The following is a 17617-nucleotide window of genomic DNA, read 5'->3' as shown; positions in this document are numbered from 1 at the left end:
TGCCCCGTGCTCCACAGCCCCCGCCTTCTCCTGTGATACCGGTGTGTGTGGACGAGGCTGTACTGCAGACTCCACCACCACCATCCGCCTGCGGAATCCGCAACAGGCTCCTCTATCAGTCACCACGTGGCCAGGAGAAAACTACAGCTCCCGGCATGCCCCGCGAGCTGCTGCTACAGACACAACACGGGCCTGCTCCGCCCACAGGAAAGAGGAGAAAAGTAAACAAGTGCCGCGGCTTCAGCAGACAGCGCCCGCCACAGACGAGCGCTACCATTGGACGGAGACACAGGGGGTCGTCCTAGAACACGCGCTCTGATTGGTGGCTGCCGCCAGGGAAGCTCCTGACGTCATCACCGGCTTCACCTATTGTTATCACGGAGCGAAAACAAGTTCTGAAGAGAGAAGTAGCAATGGCCAGAACCTGAGGAGCTGCGGGGGGCAGTAAGTGAGGAGCTGCGGGGGGCAGAGGGGCAGAAAGCGAGGAGGAGCTGCGGGGGGCAGTAAGTGAGGAGCTGCGGGGGGCAGAGGGGCAGAAAGCGAGGAGGAGCTGCGGTGGGCAGTAAGTGAGGAGCTGCGGGGGGCAGAGGGGCAGTAAGTGAGGAGCTGCGAGGGGCAGAAAGCGAGGAGGAGCTGCGAGGGGCAGAAAGCGAGGAGGAGCTGCGAGGGGCAGAAAGCGAGGAGCTGCAAGGGGCAGAAAGCGAGGAGGAGCTGCGGGGGGCAGAGGGGCAGAAAGCGAGGAGGAGCTGCGGGGGGCAGAGGGGCAGAAAGCGAGGAGGAGCTGCGGTGGGCAATAAGTGAGGAGCTGCGAGGGGCAGAAAGCGAGGAGGAGCTGCGGGGGGCAGTAAGTGAGGAGCTGCGAGGGGCAGAGGGGCAGAAAGCGAGGAGGAGCTGCGGGGGGCAGTAAGTGAGGAGCTGCGGGGGGCAGAGGGGCAGAAAGCGAGGAGGAGCTGCGGGGGGCAGAGGGGCAGAAAGCGAGGAGGAGCTGCGGGGGGCAGAGGGGCAGAAAGCGAGGAGGAGCTGCGGGGGGCAGTAAGTGAGGAGCTGCGGGGGGCAGAGGGGCAGAAAGCGAGGAGGAGCTGTGGGGGGCAGAAAGTGAGGAGCTGCGGGGGCAGAGGGGCAGAAAGCGAGGAGGAGCTGCGGGGGGCAGAGGGGCAGAAAGCGAGGAGGAGCTGCGGGGGGCAGAAAGTGAGGAGCTGCAGGGGACAGAGGGGCAGAAGGGCAGAAAGCGAGGAGGAGCTGCGGGGGGCAGTAAGTGAGGAGCTGCAGGGGACAGAGGGGCAGAAGGGCAGAAAGCGAGGAGGAGCTGCGGGGGGCAGTAAGTGAGGAGCTGCGAGGGGCAGAAAGCGGTGAGGAGCTGCGAGGGGCAGAAGGGCAGTAAGTGAGGAGCTGCGGGGGGCAGAGGGGCAGAAAGCGAGGAGGAGCTGCGGGGTACAGAGGGGCAGAAAGCGAGCAGCTGCGGGGTACAGAGGGGCAGAAAGCGAGGAGGAGCTGCTTGGGGGGGGGCAGAAAGCAAGGAACTAAGGGGGCAGCTGCAGAGTGTAGGATATAGCACTTGTTACTGCTGTAGACGGTCACAGATCTGAGGAAGAAGAGTCAGACTCACGGGGCGTTAGAGAGCAGCAGTACTCCTCAGTGAGTGTAGTCAAGCACAGAGGACTTCAGCACTGATTGCAGGTGACATTAGTAGTGGACGATGACCCGGAACCCCAACATCACCAGCTGAATCCCTGCCAGACGCAAGTACAAGGTGTGTGTGTGAGATACACCAGTGCCTCCCTGCCACCAGACTTTGTCTCTGCCCCGTCTATAGTCGCGACCCCACGTCTTTGCCCCGTTTACTGGCACAACCCCCCCCCCGCGTCTACTGTCTATGCCTTCCTGCAGTCCCGAGCCCACACGTGTGCTCCATCTACAGTGCCAACCCCACTTTTGTGCATCCTCTACACTCCTGACCCCACTTTTGTGCCCCGTCTACATTCCCGACATCACGTGTGTGCTCCCGTCTACATTCCCGACATCACGTGTGTGCTCCCGTCTACATTCCCGACATCACGTGTGTGCTCCCGTCTACATTCCCGACATCACGTGTGTGTGCGCTCCCGTCTACGGTCCCGACGCCACGTGTGTGTGCTCCCGTCTACGGTCCCGACGCCACGTGTGTGTGCTCCCGTCTACGGTCCCGACGCCACGTGTGTGTGCTCCCGTCTACGGTCCCGACGCCACGTGTGTGTGCTCCCGTCTACGGTCCCGACGCCACGTGTGTGTGCTCCCGTCTACGGTCCCGACGCCACGTGTGTGTGCTCCCGTCTACGGTCCCGACGCCACGTGTGTGTGCTCCCGTCTACGGTCCCGACGCCACGTGTGTGTGCTCCAACTCACTCGATCCCACATCTGTGCCCCTTATCATCCTGACCCCACGTCTGTGCACCTCAACTCACTCGAGCCCAAATCTGCTTCCTCTCTTGTCCAGATCCCATGTCTGTGTCCCTGCCACCATTTTGAACCCACATCTGTGACCCCTCTACATACCTGACCCTACGTCTGTACCCGTGTACATTCCCGGTCCCACGTTTGTGCCCCCTCAACCTACATCTGTGCACCCCAAAATCACCAGCTCCTTGTCTCCGCCCCGTCTACATGCCTGTACACTTTCTTGAGTACTGACTAGTGTTGAGCGAGTATGTTCTGTCCGAGTATGCTCGGGCGAGCTCCGAGTATTTACAGCCGCTCGGTGATATGATTGAATCGCTCCCGTGTGCACGATTTGTGACTGTTTGACAGCTTTATTACATGTGAGGAATGTGTACGAAATAGACATTCCTCACATGTAATAAAACTGTCAAACAGTTGCAAATCATGCACACGTGAGCGATTCAACCATATCACCGAGCAGCTGTAAATACTCGGAGCTCGGCCCGAGCATACTCGGCGAAAGGGTTAACAGAACATACTCGCTCAACACTAGTCCTGACCCATTTCAGTGCCCCCTTGACTCACCCAAGCCCACATCTGAACACTCACCAGCTCACCAGAGTCCATATCTGTACCCCCCTCAGCCCCTCAAACTCACCAGACCCCACATCTTTGCCCCATCTACAGTCCCTTCTCCATGTCTGTGCTCCCTCTACGCCATCTACAGTTCCGACTCCACATCTGCTCACTTTCTACAGTCCTGACCCACGTCTGTGCCCTCTCGCCCCATTCAAGCCCACTTCTGAATAACACCCAAGCTCACGTGTATGCCCCACCACACCACACGTTTATGCGCCCCACAACTCACCCGAGGCCATGTCTGTGTTCTCTGAGCCCACCCAAGCCCACGTCTGTCCTCTCTTACCCACCCGATCTCATGTCTGTGTTCTCTGAACTCACCCAAGCCCATGTCTGTCCTCTCTTACCCGCCCGATCCCATGTCTGTGTTCTCTGAGCCCACCCAAGCCCACGTCTGTCCTCTTACCCACTTACCCACCCGATCCCATGTCTGTGTTCTCTGAACTCACCCAAGCCTACGTCTGTCCTCTCTTACCCACTTACCCACCCGATCCCATGTCTGTGTTCTCTGAACTCACCCAAGCCCACGTCTGTCCTCACTTACCCACCCGATCCCATGTCTGTGTTCTCTAAACTCACCCAAGCCCACGTCTGTCCTCTCTTACCCACCCGATCCCATGTCTGTGTTCTCTGAACTCACCCAAGCCCACGTCTGTCCTCTCTTACCCACTTAACCACCCGATCCCATGTCTGTGTTCTCTGAGCCCACCCAAGCCCACGTCTGTCCTCTTACCCACTTACCCACCCGATCCCATGTCTGTATTCTCTGAGCCCACCCAAGCCCACGTCTGTCCTCTCTTACCCACCCAGTCCCATGTCTGTGTTCTCTGAACTCACCCAAGCCTACGTCTGTCCTCTCTTACCCACCCAATCCCATGTCTGTGTTCTCTGAACTCACCCAAGCATACGTCTGTCCTCTCTTACCCACCCAATCCCATGTCTGTGTTCTCTGAACTCACCCAAGCATACGTCTGTCCTCTCTTACCCACCCGATCCCATGTCTGTGTTCTCTGAACTCACCCAAGCCCACGTCTGTCCTCTCTTACCCACCCAATCCCATGTCTGTGTTCTCTGAACTCACCCAAGCATACGTCTGTCCTCTCTTAGCCACCCGATCCCATGTCTGTGTTCTCTGAACTCACCCAAGCATACGTCTGTCCTCTCTTACCCACCCGATCCCATGTCTGTGTTCTGTGAACTCACCCAAGCATACGTCTGTCCTCTTACCCACCCAATCCCATGTCTGTGTTCTCTGAACTCACTCAAGCATACGTCTGTCCTCTCTTACCCACCCGATCCCATGTCTGTGTTCTCTGAACTCACCCAAGCCCACGTCTGTCCTCTCTTACTCACCCAATCCAACTTCTGTCCTCTCTTACCCACCCAATCCCATGTCTGTGTTCTCTGAACTCACCCAAGCATACGTCTGTCCTCCCTTACCCACCCAATCCCATGTCTGTGTTCTCTGAACTCACCCAAGCCTACATCTGTCCTCTCTTACCCACCCGATCCCATGTCTGTGTTCTCTGAACTCACCCAAGCATACGTCTGTCCTCTCTTACCCACCTGATCCCATGTCTGTGTTCTCTGAACTCACCCAAGCCCACGTCTGTCCTCTCTTACCCACCCGATCCCATGTCTGTGTTCTCTGAACTCACCCAAGCCCACGTCTGTCCTCTCTTACCCACCCAATCCCATGTCTGTGTTCTCTGAACTCACCTAAGCCTACGTCTGTCCTCTCTTACCCACCCGATCCCATGTCTGTGTTCTCTGAGCCCACCCAAGCCTACGTCTGTCCTCTCTTACCCACCCGATCCCATGTCTGTGTTCTCTGAACTCACCCAAGCATACGTCTGTCCTCTCTTACCCACCCAATCCCATGTCTGTGTTCTCTGAACTCACCCAAGCATACGTCTGTCCTCTCTTACCCACCCGATCCCATGTCTGTGTTCTCTGAACTCACCCAAGCCCACGTCTGTCCTCTCTTACCCACCCAATCCCATGTCTGTGTTCTCTGAACTCACCCAAGCCCACGTCTGTCCTCTCTTACCCACCCAATCCCATGTCTGTGTTCTCTGAACTCACCTAAGCCTACGTCTGTCCTCTCTTACCCACCCGATCCCATGTCTGTGTTCTCTGAGCCCACCCAAGCCTACGTCTGTCCTCTCTTACCCACCCGATCCCATGTCTGTGTTCTCTGAACTCACCCAAGCCTACGTCTGTCCTCTCTTACCCACCCGATCCCATGTCTGTGTTCTCTGAACTCACCCAAGCATACGTCTGTCCTCTCTTACCCACCCGATCCCATGTCTGTGTTCTCTGAACTCACCCAAGCATACGTCTGTCCTCTCTTACCCACCCAATCCCATGTCTGTGTTCTCTGAACTCACCCAAGCATACGTCTGTCCTCTCTTACCCACCCAATCCCATGTCTGTGTTCTCTGAACTCACCCAAGCATACGTCTGTCCTCTTACCCACCCGATCCCATGTCTGTGTTCTCTGAACTCACCCAAGCATACGTCTGTCCTCTCTTACCCACCCGATCCCATGTCTGTGTTCTCTGAACTTACCCAAGCCTACGTCTGTCCTCTCTTACCCACCCGATCCCATGTCTGTGTTCTCTGAACTCACCCAAGCCCACGTCTGTCCTCTCTTACCCACCCAATCCAACGTCTGTCCTCTTACCCACCCAATCCCATGTCTGTGTTCTGTGAACTCACCCAAGCATACGTCTGTCCTCTCTTACCCACCCGATCCCATGTCTGTGTTCTCTGAACTCACCCAAGCCCACGTCTGTCCTCTTACCCACCCAATCCAACGTCTGTCCTCTTACCCACCCAATCCCATGTCTGTGTTCTGTGAACTCACCCAAGCCCACGTCTGTCCTCACTTACCCACCCGATCCCATGTCTGTGTTCTCTGAACTCACCCAAGCCTACGTCTGTCCTCTCTTACCCACCCGATCCCATGTCTGTGTTCTCTGAACTCACCCAAGCCTACGTCTGTCCTCTCTTACCCACCCAATCCCATGTCTGTGTTCTCTGAACTCACCCAAGCCTACGTCTGTCCTCTCTTACCCACCCGATCTCATGTCTGTGTTCTCTGAACTCACCCAAGCCTACGTCTGTCCTCTCTTACCCACCCGATCTCATGTCTGTGTTCTCTGAACTCACCCAAGCCTACGTCTATCCTCTCTTACCCACCCGATCCCATGTCTGTGTTCTCTGAACTCACCCAAGCCCACGTCTGTCCTCTCTTACCCACTTACCCACCCGATCCCATGTCTGTGTTCTCTGAACCCACCCAAGCCCACGTTTGTCCTCTCTTACCCACCCGATCCCATGTCTGTGTTCTCTGTACTCACCCAAGCCCACGTCTGTCCTCTCTTACCCACTTACCCACCCGATCCCATGTCTGTGTTCTCTGAACTCACCCAAGCCTACGTCTGTCCTCTCTTACCCACTCGATCCCATGTCTGTGTTCTGTGAGCCCACCCAAGCCTACGTCTGTCCTCTCTTACCCACCCAATCCCATGTCTGTGTTCTCTGTACTCACCCAAGCCCACGTCTGTCCTCACTTACCCACCCGATCCCATGTCTGTGTTCTCTGAACTCACCCAAGCCTACGTCTGTCCTCTCTTACCCATCCGATCCCATGTCTGTGTTCTCTGAACTCACCCAAGCCTACGTCTGTCCTCTCTTACCCACCCAATCCCATGTCTGTGTTCTCTGAACTCACCCAAGCCTACGTCTGTCCTCTCTTACCCACCCGATCTCATGTCTGTGTTCTCTGAACTCACCCAAGCCTACGTCTGTCCTCTCTTACCCACCCGATCTCATGTCTGTGTTCTCTGAACTCACCCAAGCCTACGTCTATCCTCTCTTACCCACCCGATCCCATGTCTGTGTTCTCTGAACTCACCCAAGCCCACGTCTGTCCTCTCTTACCCACTTACCCACCCGATCCCATGTCTGTTCTCTGAGCCCACCCAAGCCCACGTCTGTCCTCTCTTACCCACCCGATCCCATGTCTGTGTTCTCTGTACTCACCCAAGCCCACGTCTGTCCTCTCTTACCCACTTACCCACCCGATCCCATGTCTGTGTTCTCTGTACTCACCCAAGCCCACGTCTGTCCTCTCTTACCCACTTACCCACCCGATCCCATGTCTGTGTTCTCTGTACTCACCCAAGCCCACGTCTGTCCTCTCTTACCCACCCAGTCCCATGTCTGTGTTCTCTAAACTCACCCAAGCCTACGTCTGTCCTCTCTTACCCACCCGATCCCATGTCTTTGTTCTCTGAACTCACCAAAGCATACGTCTGTCCTCTCTTACCCACCCCATCCCATGTCTTTGTTCTCTGAACTCACCCAAGCATACGTCTGTCCTCTCTTACCCACCCAATCCCATGTCTGTGTTCTCTGAACTCACCCAAGCATACGTCTGTCCTCTCTTACCCACCCAATCCCATGTCTGTGTTCTCTGAACTCACCCAAGCATACGTCTGTCCTCTCTTACCCACCCGATCCCATGTCTGTGTTCTCTGAGCCCACCCAAGCCCACGTCTGTCCTCTCTTACCCACCCAGTCCCATGTCTGTGTTCTCTGAACTCACCCAAGCCCACGTCTGTCCTCTCTTACCCACCCGATCCCATGTCTGTGTTCTCTGAACTCACCTAAGCCTACGTCTGTCCTCTCTTACCCACCCGATCCCATGTCTGTGTTCTCTGAGCCCACCCAAGCCTACGTCTGTCCTCTCTTACCCACCCGATCCCATGTCTGTGTTCTCTGAACTCACCCAAGCCTACGTCTGTCCTCTCTTACCCACCCGATCCCATGTCTATGTTCTCTGAACTCACCCAAGCATACGTCTGTCCTCTCTTACCCACCCAATCCCATGTCTGTGTTCTCTGAACTCACCCAAGCATACGTCTGTCCTCTCTTACCCACCCAATCCCATGTCTGTGTTCTCTGAACTCACCCAAGCCCACGTCTGTCCTCTCTTACCCACCCAATCCCATGTCTGTGTTCTCTGAACTCACCTAAGCCTACGTCTGTCCTCTCTTACCCACCCGATCCCATGTCTGTGTTCTCTGAGCCCACCCAAGCCTACGTCTGTCCTCTCTTACCCACCCGATCCCATGTCTGTGTTCTCTGAACTCACCCAAGCCTACGTCTGTCCTCTCTTACTCACCCGATCCCATGTCTGTGTTCTCTGAACTCACCCAAGCATACGTCTGTCCTCTCTTACCCACCCAATCCCATGTCTGTGTTCTCTGAACTCACCCAAGCATACGTCTGTCCTCTCTTACCCACCCAATCCCATGTCTGTGTTCTCTGAACTCACCCAAGCATACGTCTGTCCTCTTACCCACCCGATCCCATGTCTGTGTTCTCTGAACTCACCCAAGCATACGTCTGTCCTCTCTTACCCACCCGATCCCATGTCTGTGTTCTCTGAACTCACCCAAGCCTACGTCTGTCCTCTCTTACCCACCCGATCCCATGTCTGTGTTCTCTGAACTCACCCAAGCCCACGTCTGTCCTCTCTTACCCACCCAATCCAACGTCTGTCCTCTTACCCACCCAATCCCATGTCTGTGTTCTGTGAACTCACCCAAGCATACGTCTGTCCTCTCTTACCCACCCGATCCCATGTCTGTGTTCTCTGAACTCACCCAAGCCCACGTCTGTCCTCTCTTACCCACCCAATCCAACGTCTGTCCTCTTACCCACCCAATCCCATGTCTGTGTTCTGTGAACTCACCCAAGCCCACGTCTGTCCTCTCTTACCCACCCAATCCCATGTCTGTGTTCTCTGAGCCCACCCAAGCCTACGTTTGTCCTCTCTTACCCACCCGATCCCATGTCTGTGTTCTCTGAACTCACCCAAGCCTACGTCTGTCCTCTCTTACCTACCCGATCCCATGTCTGTGTTCTCTGATCCCACCCAAGCCCACGTCTGTCCTCTCTTACCCACCCGATCCCACGTCTGTCCTCTCTTACCCACCCGATCCCACGTCTGTCCTCTTACCCACCCGATCCCACGTCTGTCCTCTCTTACCCACCCTATCCCACGTCTGTGTTCTCTGAGCCCACCCAAGCCCACGTCTGTCCTCTCTTACCCACCCTATCCCACGTCTGTCCTCTCTTACCCACCCAATCCCATGTCTGTGTTCTCTGAGCCCACCCAAGCCCACGTCTGTCCTCTCTTACCCACCCGATCTCATGTCTGTGTTCTCTGAACTCACCCAAGCCCACGTCTGTCCTCTCTTACCCACCCGATCCCATGTCTGTGTTCTCTGAGCCCACCCAAGCCCACGTCTGTCCTCTTACCCACTTACCCACCCGATCCCATGTCTGTGTTCTCTGAACTCACCCAAGCCTACGTCTGTCCTCTCTTACCCACTTACCCACCCGATCCCATGTCTGTGTTCTCTGAACTCACCCAAGCCCACGTCTGTCCTCTCTTACCCACTTAACCACCCGATCCCATGTCTGTGTTCTCTGAGCCCACCCAAGCCCACGTCTGTCCTCTTACCCACTTATCCACCCGATCCCATGTCTGTATTCTCTGAGCCCACCCAAGCCCACGTCTGTCCTCTCTTACCCACCCAGTCCCATGTCTGTGTTCTCTGAACTCACCCAAGCCCACGTCTGTCCTCTCTTACCCACCCGATCCCATGTCTGTGTTCTCTGAACTCACCTAAGCCTACGTCTGTCCTCTCTTACCCACCCGATCCCATGTCTGTGTTCTCTGAACTCACCTAAGCCTACGTCTGTCCTCTCTTACCCACCCAATCCCATGTCTGTGTTCTCTGAACTCACCTAAGCCTACGTCTGTCCTCTCTTACCCACCCGATCCCATGTCTGTGTTCTCTGAGCCCACCCAAGCCTACGTCTGTCCTCTCTTACCCACCCGATCCCATGTCTGTGTTCTCTGAACTCACCCAAGCCTACGTCTGTCCTCTCTTACCCACCCGATCCCATGTCTGTGTTCTCTGAACTCACCCAAGCATACGTCTGTCCTCTCTTACCCACCCAATCCCATGTCTGTGTTCTCTGAACTCACCCAAGCATACGTCTGTCCTCTCTTACCCACCCAATCCCATGTCTGTGTTCTCTGAACTCACCCAAGCATACGTCTGTCCTCTTACCCACCCGATCCCATGTCTGTGTTCTCTGAACTCACCCAAGCATACGTCTGTCCTCTCTTACCCACCCGATCCCATGTCTGTGTTCTCTGAACTCACCCAAGCCTACGTCTGTCCTCTCTTACCCACCCGATCCCATGTCTGTGTTCTCTGAACTCACCCAAGCCCACGTCTGTCCTCTTACCCACCCAATCCAACGTCTGTCCTCTTACCCACCCAATCCCATGTCTGTGTTCTGTGAACTCACCCAAGCATACGTCTGTCCTCTGTTACCCACCCGATCCCATGTCTGTGTTCTCTGAACTCACCCAAGCCCACGTCTGTCCTCTCTTACCCACCCAATCCAACGTCTGTCCTCTCTTACCCACCCAATCCAACGTCTGTCCTCTCTTACCCACCCAATCCAACGTCTGTCCTCTTACCCACCCAATCCCATGTCTGTGTTCTGTGAACTCACCCAAGCCCACGTCTGTCCTCTCTTACCCACCCAATCCCATGTCTGTGTTCTCTGAGCCCACCCAAGCCTACGTTTGTCCTCTCTTACCCACCCGATCCCATGTCTGTGTTCTCTGAACTCACCCAAGCCTACGTCTGTCCTCTCTTACCTACCCGATCCCATGTCTGTGTTCTCTGATCCCACCCAAGCCCACGTCTGTCCTCTCTTACCCACCCGATCCCACGTCTGTCCTCTCTTACCCACCCGATCCCACGTCTGTCCTCTCTTACCCACCCGATCCCACGTCTGTCCCCTCTTACCCACCCGATCCCACGTCTGTCCTCTCTTACCCACCCGATCCCACGTCTGTGTTCTCTGAACTCACCCAAGCCCACGTCTGTGTTCTCTGAACTCACCCAAGCCCACGTCTGTCCTCTCTTACCCACCCAATCCCATGTCTTTGTTCTCTGAACTCACCCAAGCCTACGTCTGTCCTCTCTTACCCACCCGATCCCATGTCTGTGTTCTCTGAGCCCACCCAAGCCCACATCTGCGCTCCCTCTACAGGCACGACCCCGTATATATTTGGGACCCATCTATTTGCCTGACCCCACGGCTGGGCCCCTTTAACTGATTAGACCCCATATGAGCCAGAATTAGGGAAGTGATTGACATAAAGATCATGACCTACTGCAGCAGGACTCTCTGGACCGGAAGCACTCGGATATGGAGTGTATCATGTGACCCTTCTTCCCGCTACCTGAATGGCTGAAAGTGAGGGGCGGGGCTTATGTGACCAATCGGGTGGAGTGGGGTGGGGGGGGGGCACTCTTTAGTCTGGAGTCCTCTAGTTTGAAGTTTCCAAAATGTAAGGATGAGAGTGCAGTCACTACCCAGACACCTCCCCTCCTGTCACTGAAGGGTTAAATGTCCCTCCAGGGAAGATTCCAGTCATCTGGGGGCTGTTAACACCCGGTAACACAGAAGTGTGCTGGCGCCAGCAGCCCCATGTAAGACCCCAGGAATGGCGTTATTGGGTATGGATCTGGAAGTGGGACTGTCCCCTACCTCCACCAGGTGTTGTGATGGGCTATGTGGGGAAGAACTCTTCAAAAGGGTGAGCCCCCCGATGTAGGCCGGGGCCCCACTATCAGTATTCTGTCAAAAATTGACAGAATACTGAAAGTGGGGCCGTGGCCTTACAGTATGTGGATGTGCCTAGGCGTGCTGGGAGTTGTAGTGTTGCTCGGGATGGGCACCGCTACTCAAAGCTTATTCTTGTTGCAAATTCTTAAAGTGACAGTACCTTTTAAAATGTGCCACCTCTAGAAGGTGGGGGAGGGGTGGTATCCCTGTGCCTGTCTCGTCTGGTCCTCGTATTCCTGGGACCCCCACCTCCTCGGCTGGAGAACTTGTATTAAAAATAATAAATGAGGGGGAGGGAAGGCTGTGCACGGGGGAGCCTTGTTTACTCTAGGCAGGAGTGCTTCGATTAGCGTGTAACCTGTAGGACTACAGCGCTCAGCATGCTCTGCTACAGGTTGCAGTGGTCTCTCCCTGCTCTGCTGGTGACTCACTGTACAGTCAGGCGGTGCGAGCATTTCTCTGTGTCTGCTGCTCAGCGGTGGCGGCGGCTCTGCAATCATCCTCACCCACCCTCCGTCCATCTCTTGCAGGCGATTCCCGCCATGTCACTCACCCCCCCGAATAGCAACGATGCCTGCCTCAGCATCGTACACAGTCTAATGTGCCACCGGCAGGGAGGGGATAACGAGGGCTTCGCCAAGCGCGCCATCGAGAGTCTGGTCAAGAAGCTCAAGGAGAAGAAAGATGAGCTGGACTCCCTCATCACTGCCATTACTACCAACGGGGTGCACCCCAGCAAGTGCGTGACCATCCAGCGAACCCTGGATGGGAGGCTGCAGGTACCGGGGGCGCTGGGTGGGGGGCACTGGGTGGGGGTGATCTGAACCTGTCCTTCTGGATGTGGATGCAGAGTCTCTTCTCTGTGCTGTCTACTGATCTCTATCCTGCGGTCAGGAGCAGTCTCTGAAGGTCTCCTTACAACTCTCTCGCTTTTAGCTTCTGCCTCACTTTTTATTCTTGCTTTTTCTTTTATTTCTATCTCTTTTACTAACTTTAGATCTCTAGTTAGCACTTCCTTGCTTTCTTTTGCGCATTCTACTTTCTTTTACTCTTCCTTACTCTTTTGCTCTCGTTCTTTTGCGCTTCCTTGCTCTCTTTTGCTCTCGTTCTTTTGCGCTTCCTTGCTCTCTTTTGCTCTCGTTCTTTTGCGCTTCCTTGCTCTCTTTTGCTCTCGTTCTTTTGCGCTTCCTTGCTTTCTTTTGCTCTCGTTGTTTTGCGCTTCCTTACTCTCTTTTGCTCTCGTTCTTTTGCGCTTCCTTACTCTCTTTTGCTCTCGTTCTTTTGCGCTTCCTTACTCTCTTTTGCTCTCGTTCTTTTGCGCTTCCTTACTCTCTTTTGCTCTCGTTGTTTTGCGCTTCCTTACTCTCTTTTGCTCTCGTTGTTTTGCGCTTCCTTACTCTCTTTTGCTCTCTTTGTTTTGCTCTTCCTTGCTTTCTTTTGCTCTCGTTGTTTTGCGCTTCCTTACACTCTTTTGCTCTCGTTGTTTTGCGCTTCCTTACACTCTTTTGCTCTCGTTGTTTTGCGCTTCCTTACACTCTTTTGCTCTCGTTGTTTTGCGCTTCCTTGCTTTCTTTTGCTCTCGTTGTTTTGCGCTTCCTTGCTTTCTTTTGCTCTCGTTGTTTTGGGTTTCTTTGCTTTCTTTTGCTCTCGTTCTTTTGCGCTTCCTTGCTCTCTTTTGCTCGCTTTCTTTTGCGCTTCCTTGCTCTCTTTTGCTCGCTTTCTTTTGCGCTTTCTTACACTCTTTTGCTCGCTTTCTTTTGCGCTTCCTTGCTCTCTTTTGCTCTCGTTCTTTTGCGCTTCCTTACTCTCTTTTGCTTTCGTTCTTTTGCGCTTCCTTACTCTCTTTTGCTCTCGTTGTTTTGCGCTTCCTTACTCTTTTGCTCTCGTTGTTTTGCGCTTCCTTACACTCTTTTGCTCGCTTTCTTTTGCGCTTTCTTACACTCTTTTGCTCGCTTTCTTTTGCGCTTCCTTGCTCTCTTTTGCTCTCGTTCTTTTGCGCTTCCTTACTCTCTTTTGCTCGCTTTCTTTTGCGCTTCCTTGCTCTCTTTTGCTCTCGTTCTTTTGCGCTTCCTTACTCTCTTTTGCGCTTCCTTACTCTCTTTTGCTCGCTTTCTTTTGCGCTTCCTTACTCTCTTTTGCTCTCGTTCTTTTGCGCTTCCTTGCTCTCTTTTGCTCTCGTTGTTTTGCGCTTCCTTACTCTCTTTTGCTCTCGTTGTTTTGCGCTTCCTTACTCTCTTTTGCTCTCGTTGTTTTGCGCTTCCTTACTCTCTTTTGCTCTCGTTGTTTTGCGCTTCCTTACTCTCTTTTGCTCTCGTTGTTTTGCGCTTCCTTACTCTCTTTTGCTCGCTTTCTTTTGCGCTTCCTTGCTCTCTTTTGCTCGCTTTCTTTTGCGCTTCCTTGCTCTCTTTTGCTCGCTTTCTTTTGCGCTTCCTTGCTCTCTTTTGCTCGCTTTCTTTTGCGCTTCCTTACTCTCTTTTGCTCGCTTTCTTTTGCGCTTCCTTGCTCTCTTTTGCTCTCGTTCTTTTGTGCTTCCTTGCTCTCTTCTGCTCGCTTTTTTTTGCGCTTCCTTACTCTCTTTTGCTCTTTTTTTTGCGCTTCCTTACTCTCTTTTGCTCTTTTTTTTGCGCTTCCTTGCTCTCTTTTGCTCGCTTTCTTTTGCGCTTCCTTGCTCTCTTTTGCTCGCTTTCTTTTGCGCTTCCTTGCTCTCTTTTGCTCTCGTTCTTTTGTGCTTCCTTGCTCTCTTCTGCTCGCTTTTTTTTGCGCTTCCTTACTCTCTTTTGCTCTTTTTTTTGCGCTTCCTTGCTCTCTTTTGCGCTTCCTTGCTCTCTTCTGCTTGCTTTCTTTTGCGCTTCCTTACTCTCTTTTGCTCTTTTTTTTGCGCTTCCTTGCTCTCTTTTGCTCTCGTTCTTTTGCGCTTCCTTACTCTCTTTTGCTCGCTTTTTTTTGCGCTTCCTTGCTCTCTTTTGCTCGCCTAGTATTTTTTGTGCTCGCTCTTTCGTCCTGCTCCTGGTTTTGCAGCCTCTCCCCCTTGCTGTAGTGATGAGTCACTGTCTGGCAGGATGGAGGAGGGGGATGTTTTGTCTGCACTGAGTCCTCCAGGGAGCAGAGTGTTGGAGGAGGGGGATGGAGCTGAGCCCTCATGTCTCATATAAACAGTTCTGTGAAGAGCAGCCATTGGTATTCCCGCATTCCTGGACTGGGATGCTGTGTCCTCTATGGTGGTGATTGTCACTATTCACAGTGTTATATTCAATGGATTCTAACCCTTTGTCATTTGCGATCAGCGGTGACATCACTGAGAATGCCGCCTATCCATCACCAGAGATCAGCGGTGACATCACTGAGAATGCCTCCTATCCATCACCAGAGATCAGCGGTGACATCACTGAGAATGCCTCCTATCCATCACTAGAGATCAGCGGTGACATCACTGAGAATGCCTCCTATCCATCACTAGAGATCAGCGGTGACATCACTGAGAATGCCTCCTATCCATCACTAGAGATCAGCGGTGACATCACTGAGAATGCCTCCTATCCATCACTAGAGATCAGCGGTGACATCACTGAGAATGCCTCCTATCCATCACTAGAGATCAGAGGTGACATCACTGAGAATGCCGCCTATCCATCACTAGAGATCAGAGGTGACATCACTGAGAATGCCGCCTATCCATCACTAGAGATCAGCGGTGACATCACTGAGAATGCCTCCTATCCATCACCAGAGATCAGCGGTGACATCACTGAGAATGCCGCCTATCCATCACCAGAGATCAGCGGTGACATCACTGAGAATGCCGCCTATCCATCACCAGAGATCAGCGGTGACATCACTGAGAATGCCTCCTATCCATCACCAGAGATCAGCGGTGACATCACTGAGAATGCCGCCTATCCATCACCAGAGATCAGTGGTGACATCACTGAGAATGCCTCCTATCCATCACCAGAGATCAGCGGTGACATCACTGAGAATGCCGCCTATCCATCACCAGAGATCAGCGGTGACATCACTGAGAATGCCTCCTATCCATCACCAGAGATCAGCGGTGACATCACTGAGAATGCCGCCTATCCATCACCAGAGATCAGCGGTGACATCACTGAGAATGCCTCCTATCCATCACCAGAGATCAGCGGTGACATCACTGAGAATGCCGCCTATCCATCACCAGAGATCAGCGGTGACATCACTGAGAATGCCTCCTATCCATCACCAGAGATCAGCGGTGACATCACTGAGAATGCCGCCTATCCATCACCAGAGATCAGAGGTGACATCACTGAGAATGCCGCCTATCCATCACCAGAGATCAGAGGTGACATCACTGAGAATGCCTCCTATCCATCACCAGAGATCAGCGGTGACATCACTGAGAATGCCGCCTATCCATCACTAGAGATCAGCGAAGACATCACTGAGAATGCCTCCTATCCATCACCAGAGATCAGCGGTGACATCACTGAGAATGTCTCCTATCCATCACTAGAGATCAGAGGTGACATCACTGAGAATGCCTCCTATCCATCACCAGAGATCAGCAGTGACATCACTGAGAATGCCTCCTATCCATCACTAGAGATCAGCGAAGACATCACTGAGAATGCCTCCTATCCATCACCAGAGATCAGGGGTGACATCACTGAGAATGCCTCCTATCCATCACCAGAGATCAGGGGTGACATCACTGAGAATGCCTCCTATCCATCACCAGAGATCAGCGAAGACATCACTGAGAATGCCGCCTATCCATCACTAGAGATCAGCAGTGACATCACTGAGAATGCCTCCTATCCATCACTAGAGATCAGAGGTGACATCACTGAGAATGCCTCCTATCCATCACCAGAGATCAGCGGTGACATCACTGAGAATGCCGCCTATCCATCACCAGAGATCAGCGAAGACATCACTGAGAATGCCTCCTATCCATCACTAGAGATCAGCGAAGACATCACTGAGAATGCCTCCTATCCATCACCAGAGATCAGGGGTGACATCACTGAGAATGCCTCCTATCCATCACCAGAGATCAGGGGTGACATCACTGAGAATGCCGCCTATCCATCACTAGAGATCAGCGAAGACATCACTGAGAATGCCTCCTATCCATCACTAGAGATCAGCGAAGACATCACTGAGAATGCCTCCTATCCATCACTAGAGATCAGCGAAGACATCACTGAGAATGCCTCCTATCCATCACTAGAGATCAGCGGTGACATCACTGAGAATGCCTCCTATCCATCACTAGAGATCAGCGGTGACATCACTGAGAATGCCGCCTATCCATCACCAGAGATCAGCGGTGACATCACTGAGAATGCCTCCTATCCATCACTAGAGATCAGAGGTGACGTCACTGAGAATGCCTCCTATCCATCACCAGAGATCAGCGGTGACATCACTGAGAATGCCGCCTATCCATCACTAGAGATCAGCGGTGACATCACTGAGAATGCCTCCTATCCATCACTAGAGATCAGCGGTGACATCACTGAGAATGCCGCCTATCCATCACCAGAGATCAGCGGTGACATCACTGAGAATGCCGCCTATCCATCACCAGAGATCAGCGGTGACATCACTGAGAATGCCTCCTATCCATCACCAGAGATCAGCGGTGACATCACTGAGAATGCCGCCTATCCATCACTAGAGATCAGCGGTGACATCACTGAGAATGCCGCCTATCCATCACTAGGGATCAGCGGTGACATCACTGAGAATGCCGCGTATCCATCACTAGAGATCAGAGGAGACATCACTGAGAATGCCTCCTATCCATCACCAGAGATCAGCGGTGACATCACTGAGAATGCCG

The 17617-nt window shown here is 53.4% G+C and overlaps 1 protein-coding gene across 5 annotated transcripts in view; it reads left to right on the top strand.

Moving 5' to 3' along the window:
• The first annotated feature begins 222 nt into the window (after positions 1-222).
• The window catches only part of LOC141152742 (mothers against decapentaplegic homolog 4-like), an 85741-nt gene continuing 68346 nt past the window's right edge, over positions 223-17617 (top strand). Inside the window, exons 1-2 of one of the 5 annotated variants that reach the window (XM_073637368.1) lie at positions 223-444; positions 12321-12569. In XM_073637368.1, coding sequence (XP_073493469.1) covers positions 12333-12569 — 237 coding nt within the window. In that variant the 5' untranslated portion in view covers positions 223-444; positions 12321-12332. Of the gene's footprint in view, positions 445-972; positions 1751-12320; positions 12570-17617 lie in introns of those variants that run through there. The other 4 variants (XM_073637372.1, XM_073637371.1, XM_073637367.1 and 1 more) reach the window with 4 other exon arrangements.

This window comes from Phyllobates terribilis, unplaced genomic scaffold (genome assembly GCF_046119375.1).
Source record: "Phyllobates terribilis strain yellow unplaced genomic scaffold, ASM4611937v1 Scaffold_6__1_contigs__length_29720123, whole genome shotgun sequence".
Lineage (NCBI taxonomy): Eukaryota > Metazoa > Chordata > Amphibia > Anura > Dendrobatidae > Phyllobates > Phyllobates terribilis.
Note: the sequence above shows the minus strand (reverse complement) of the source record. Positions and strands in the feature narration are given on the sequence as shown.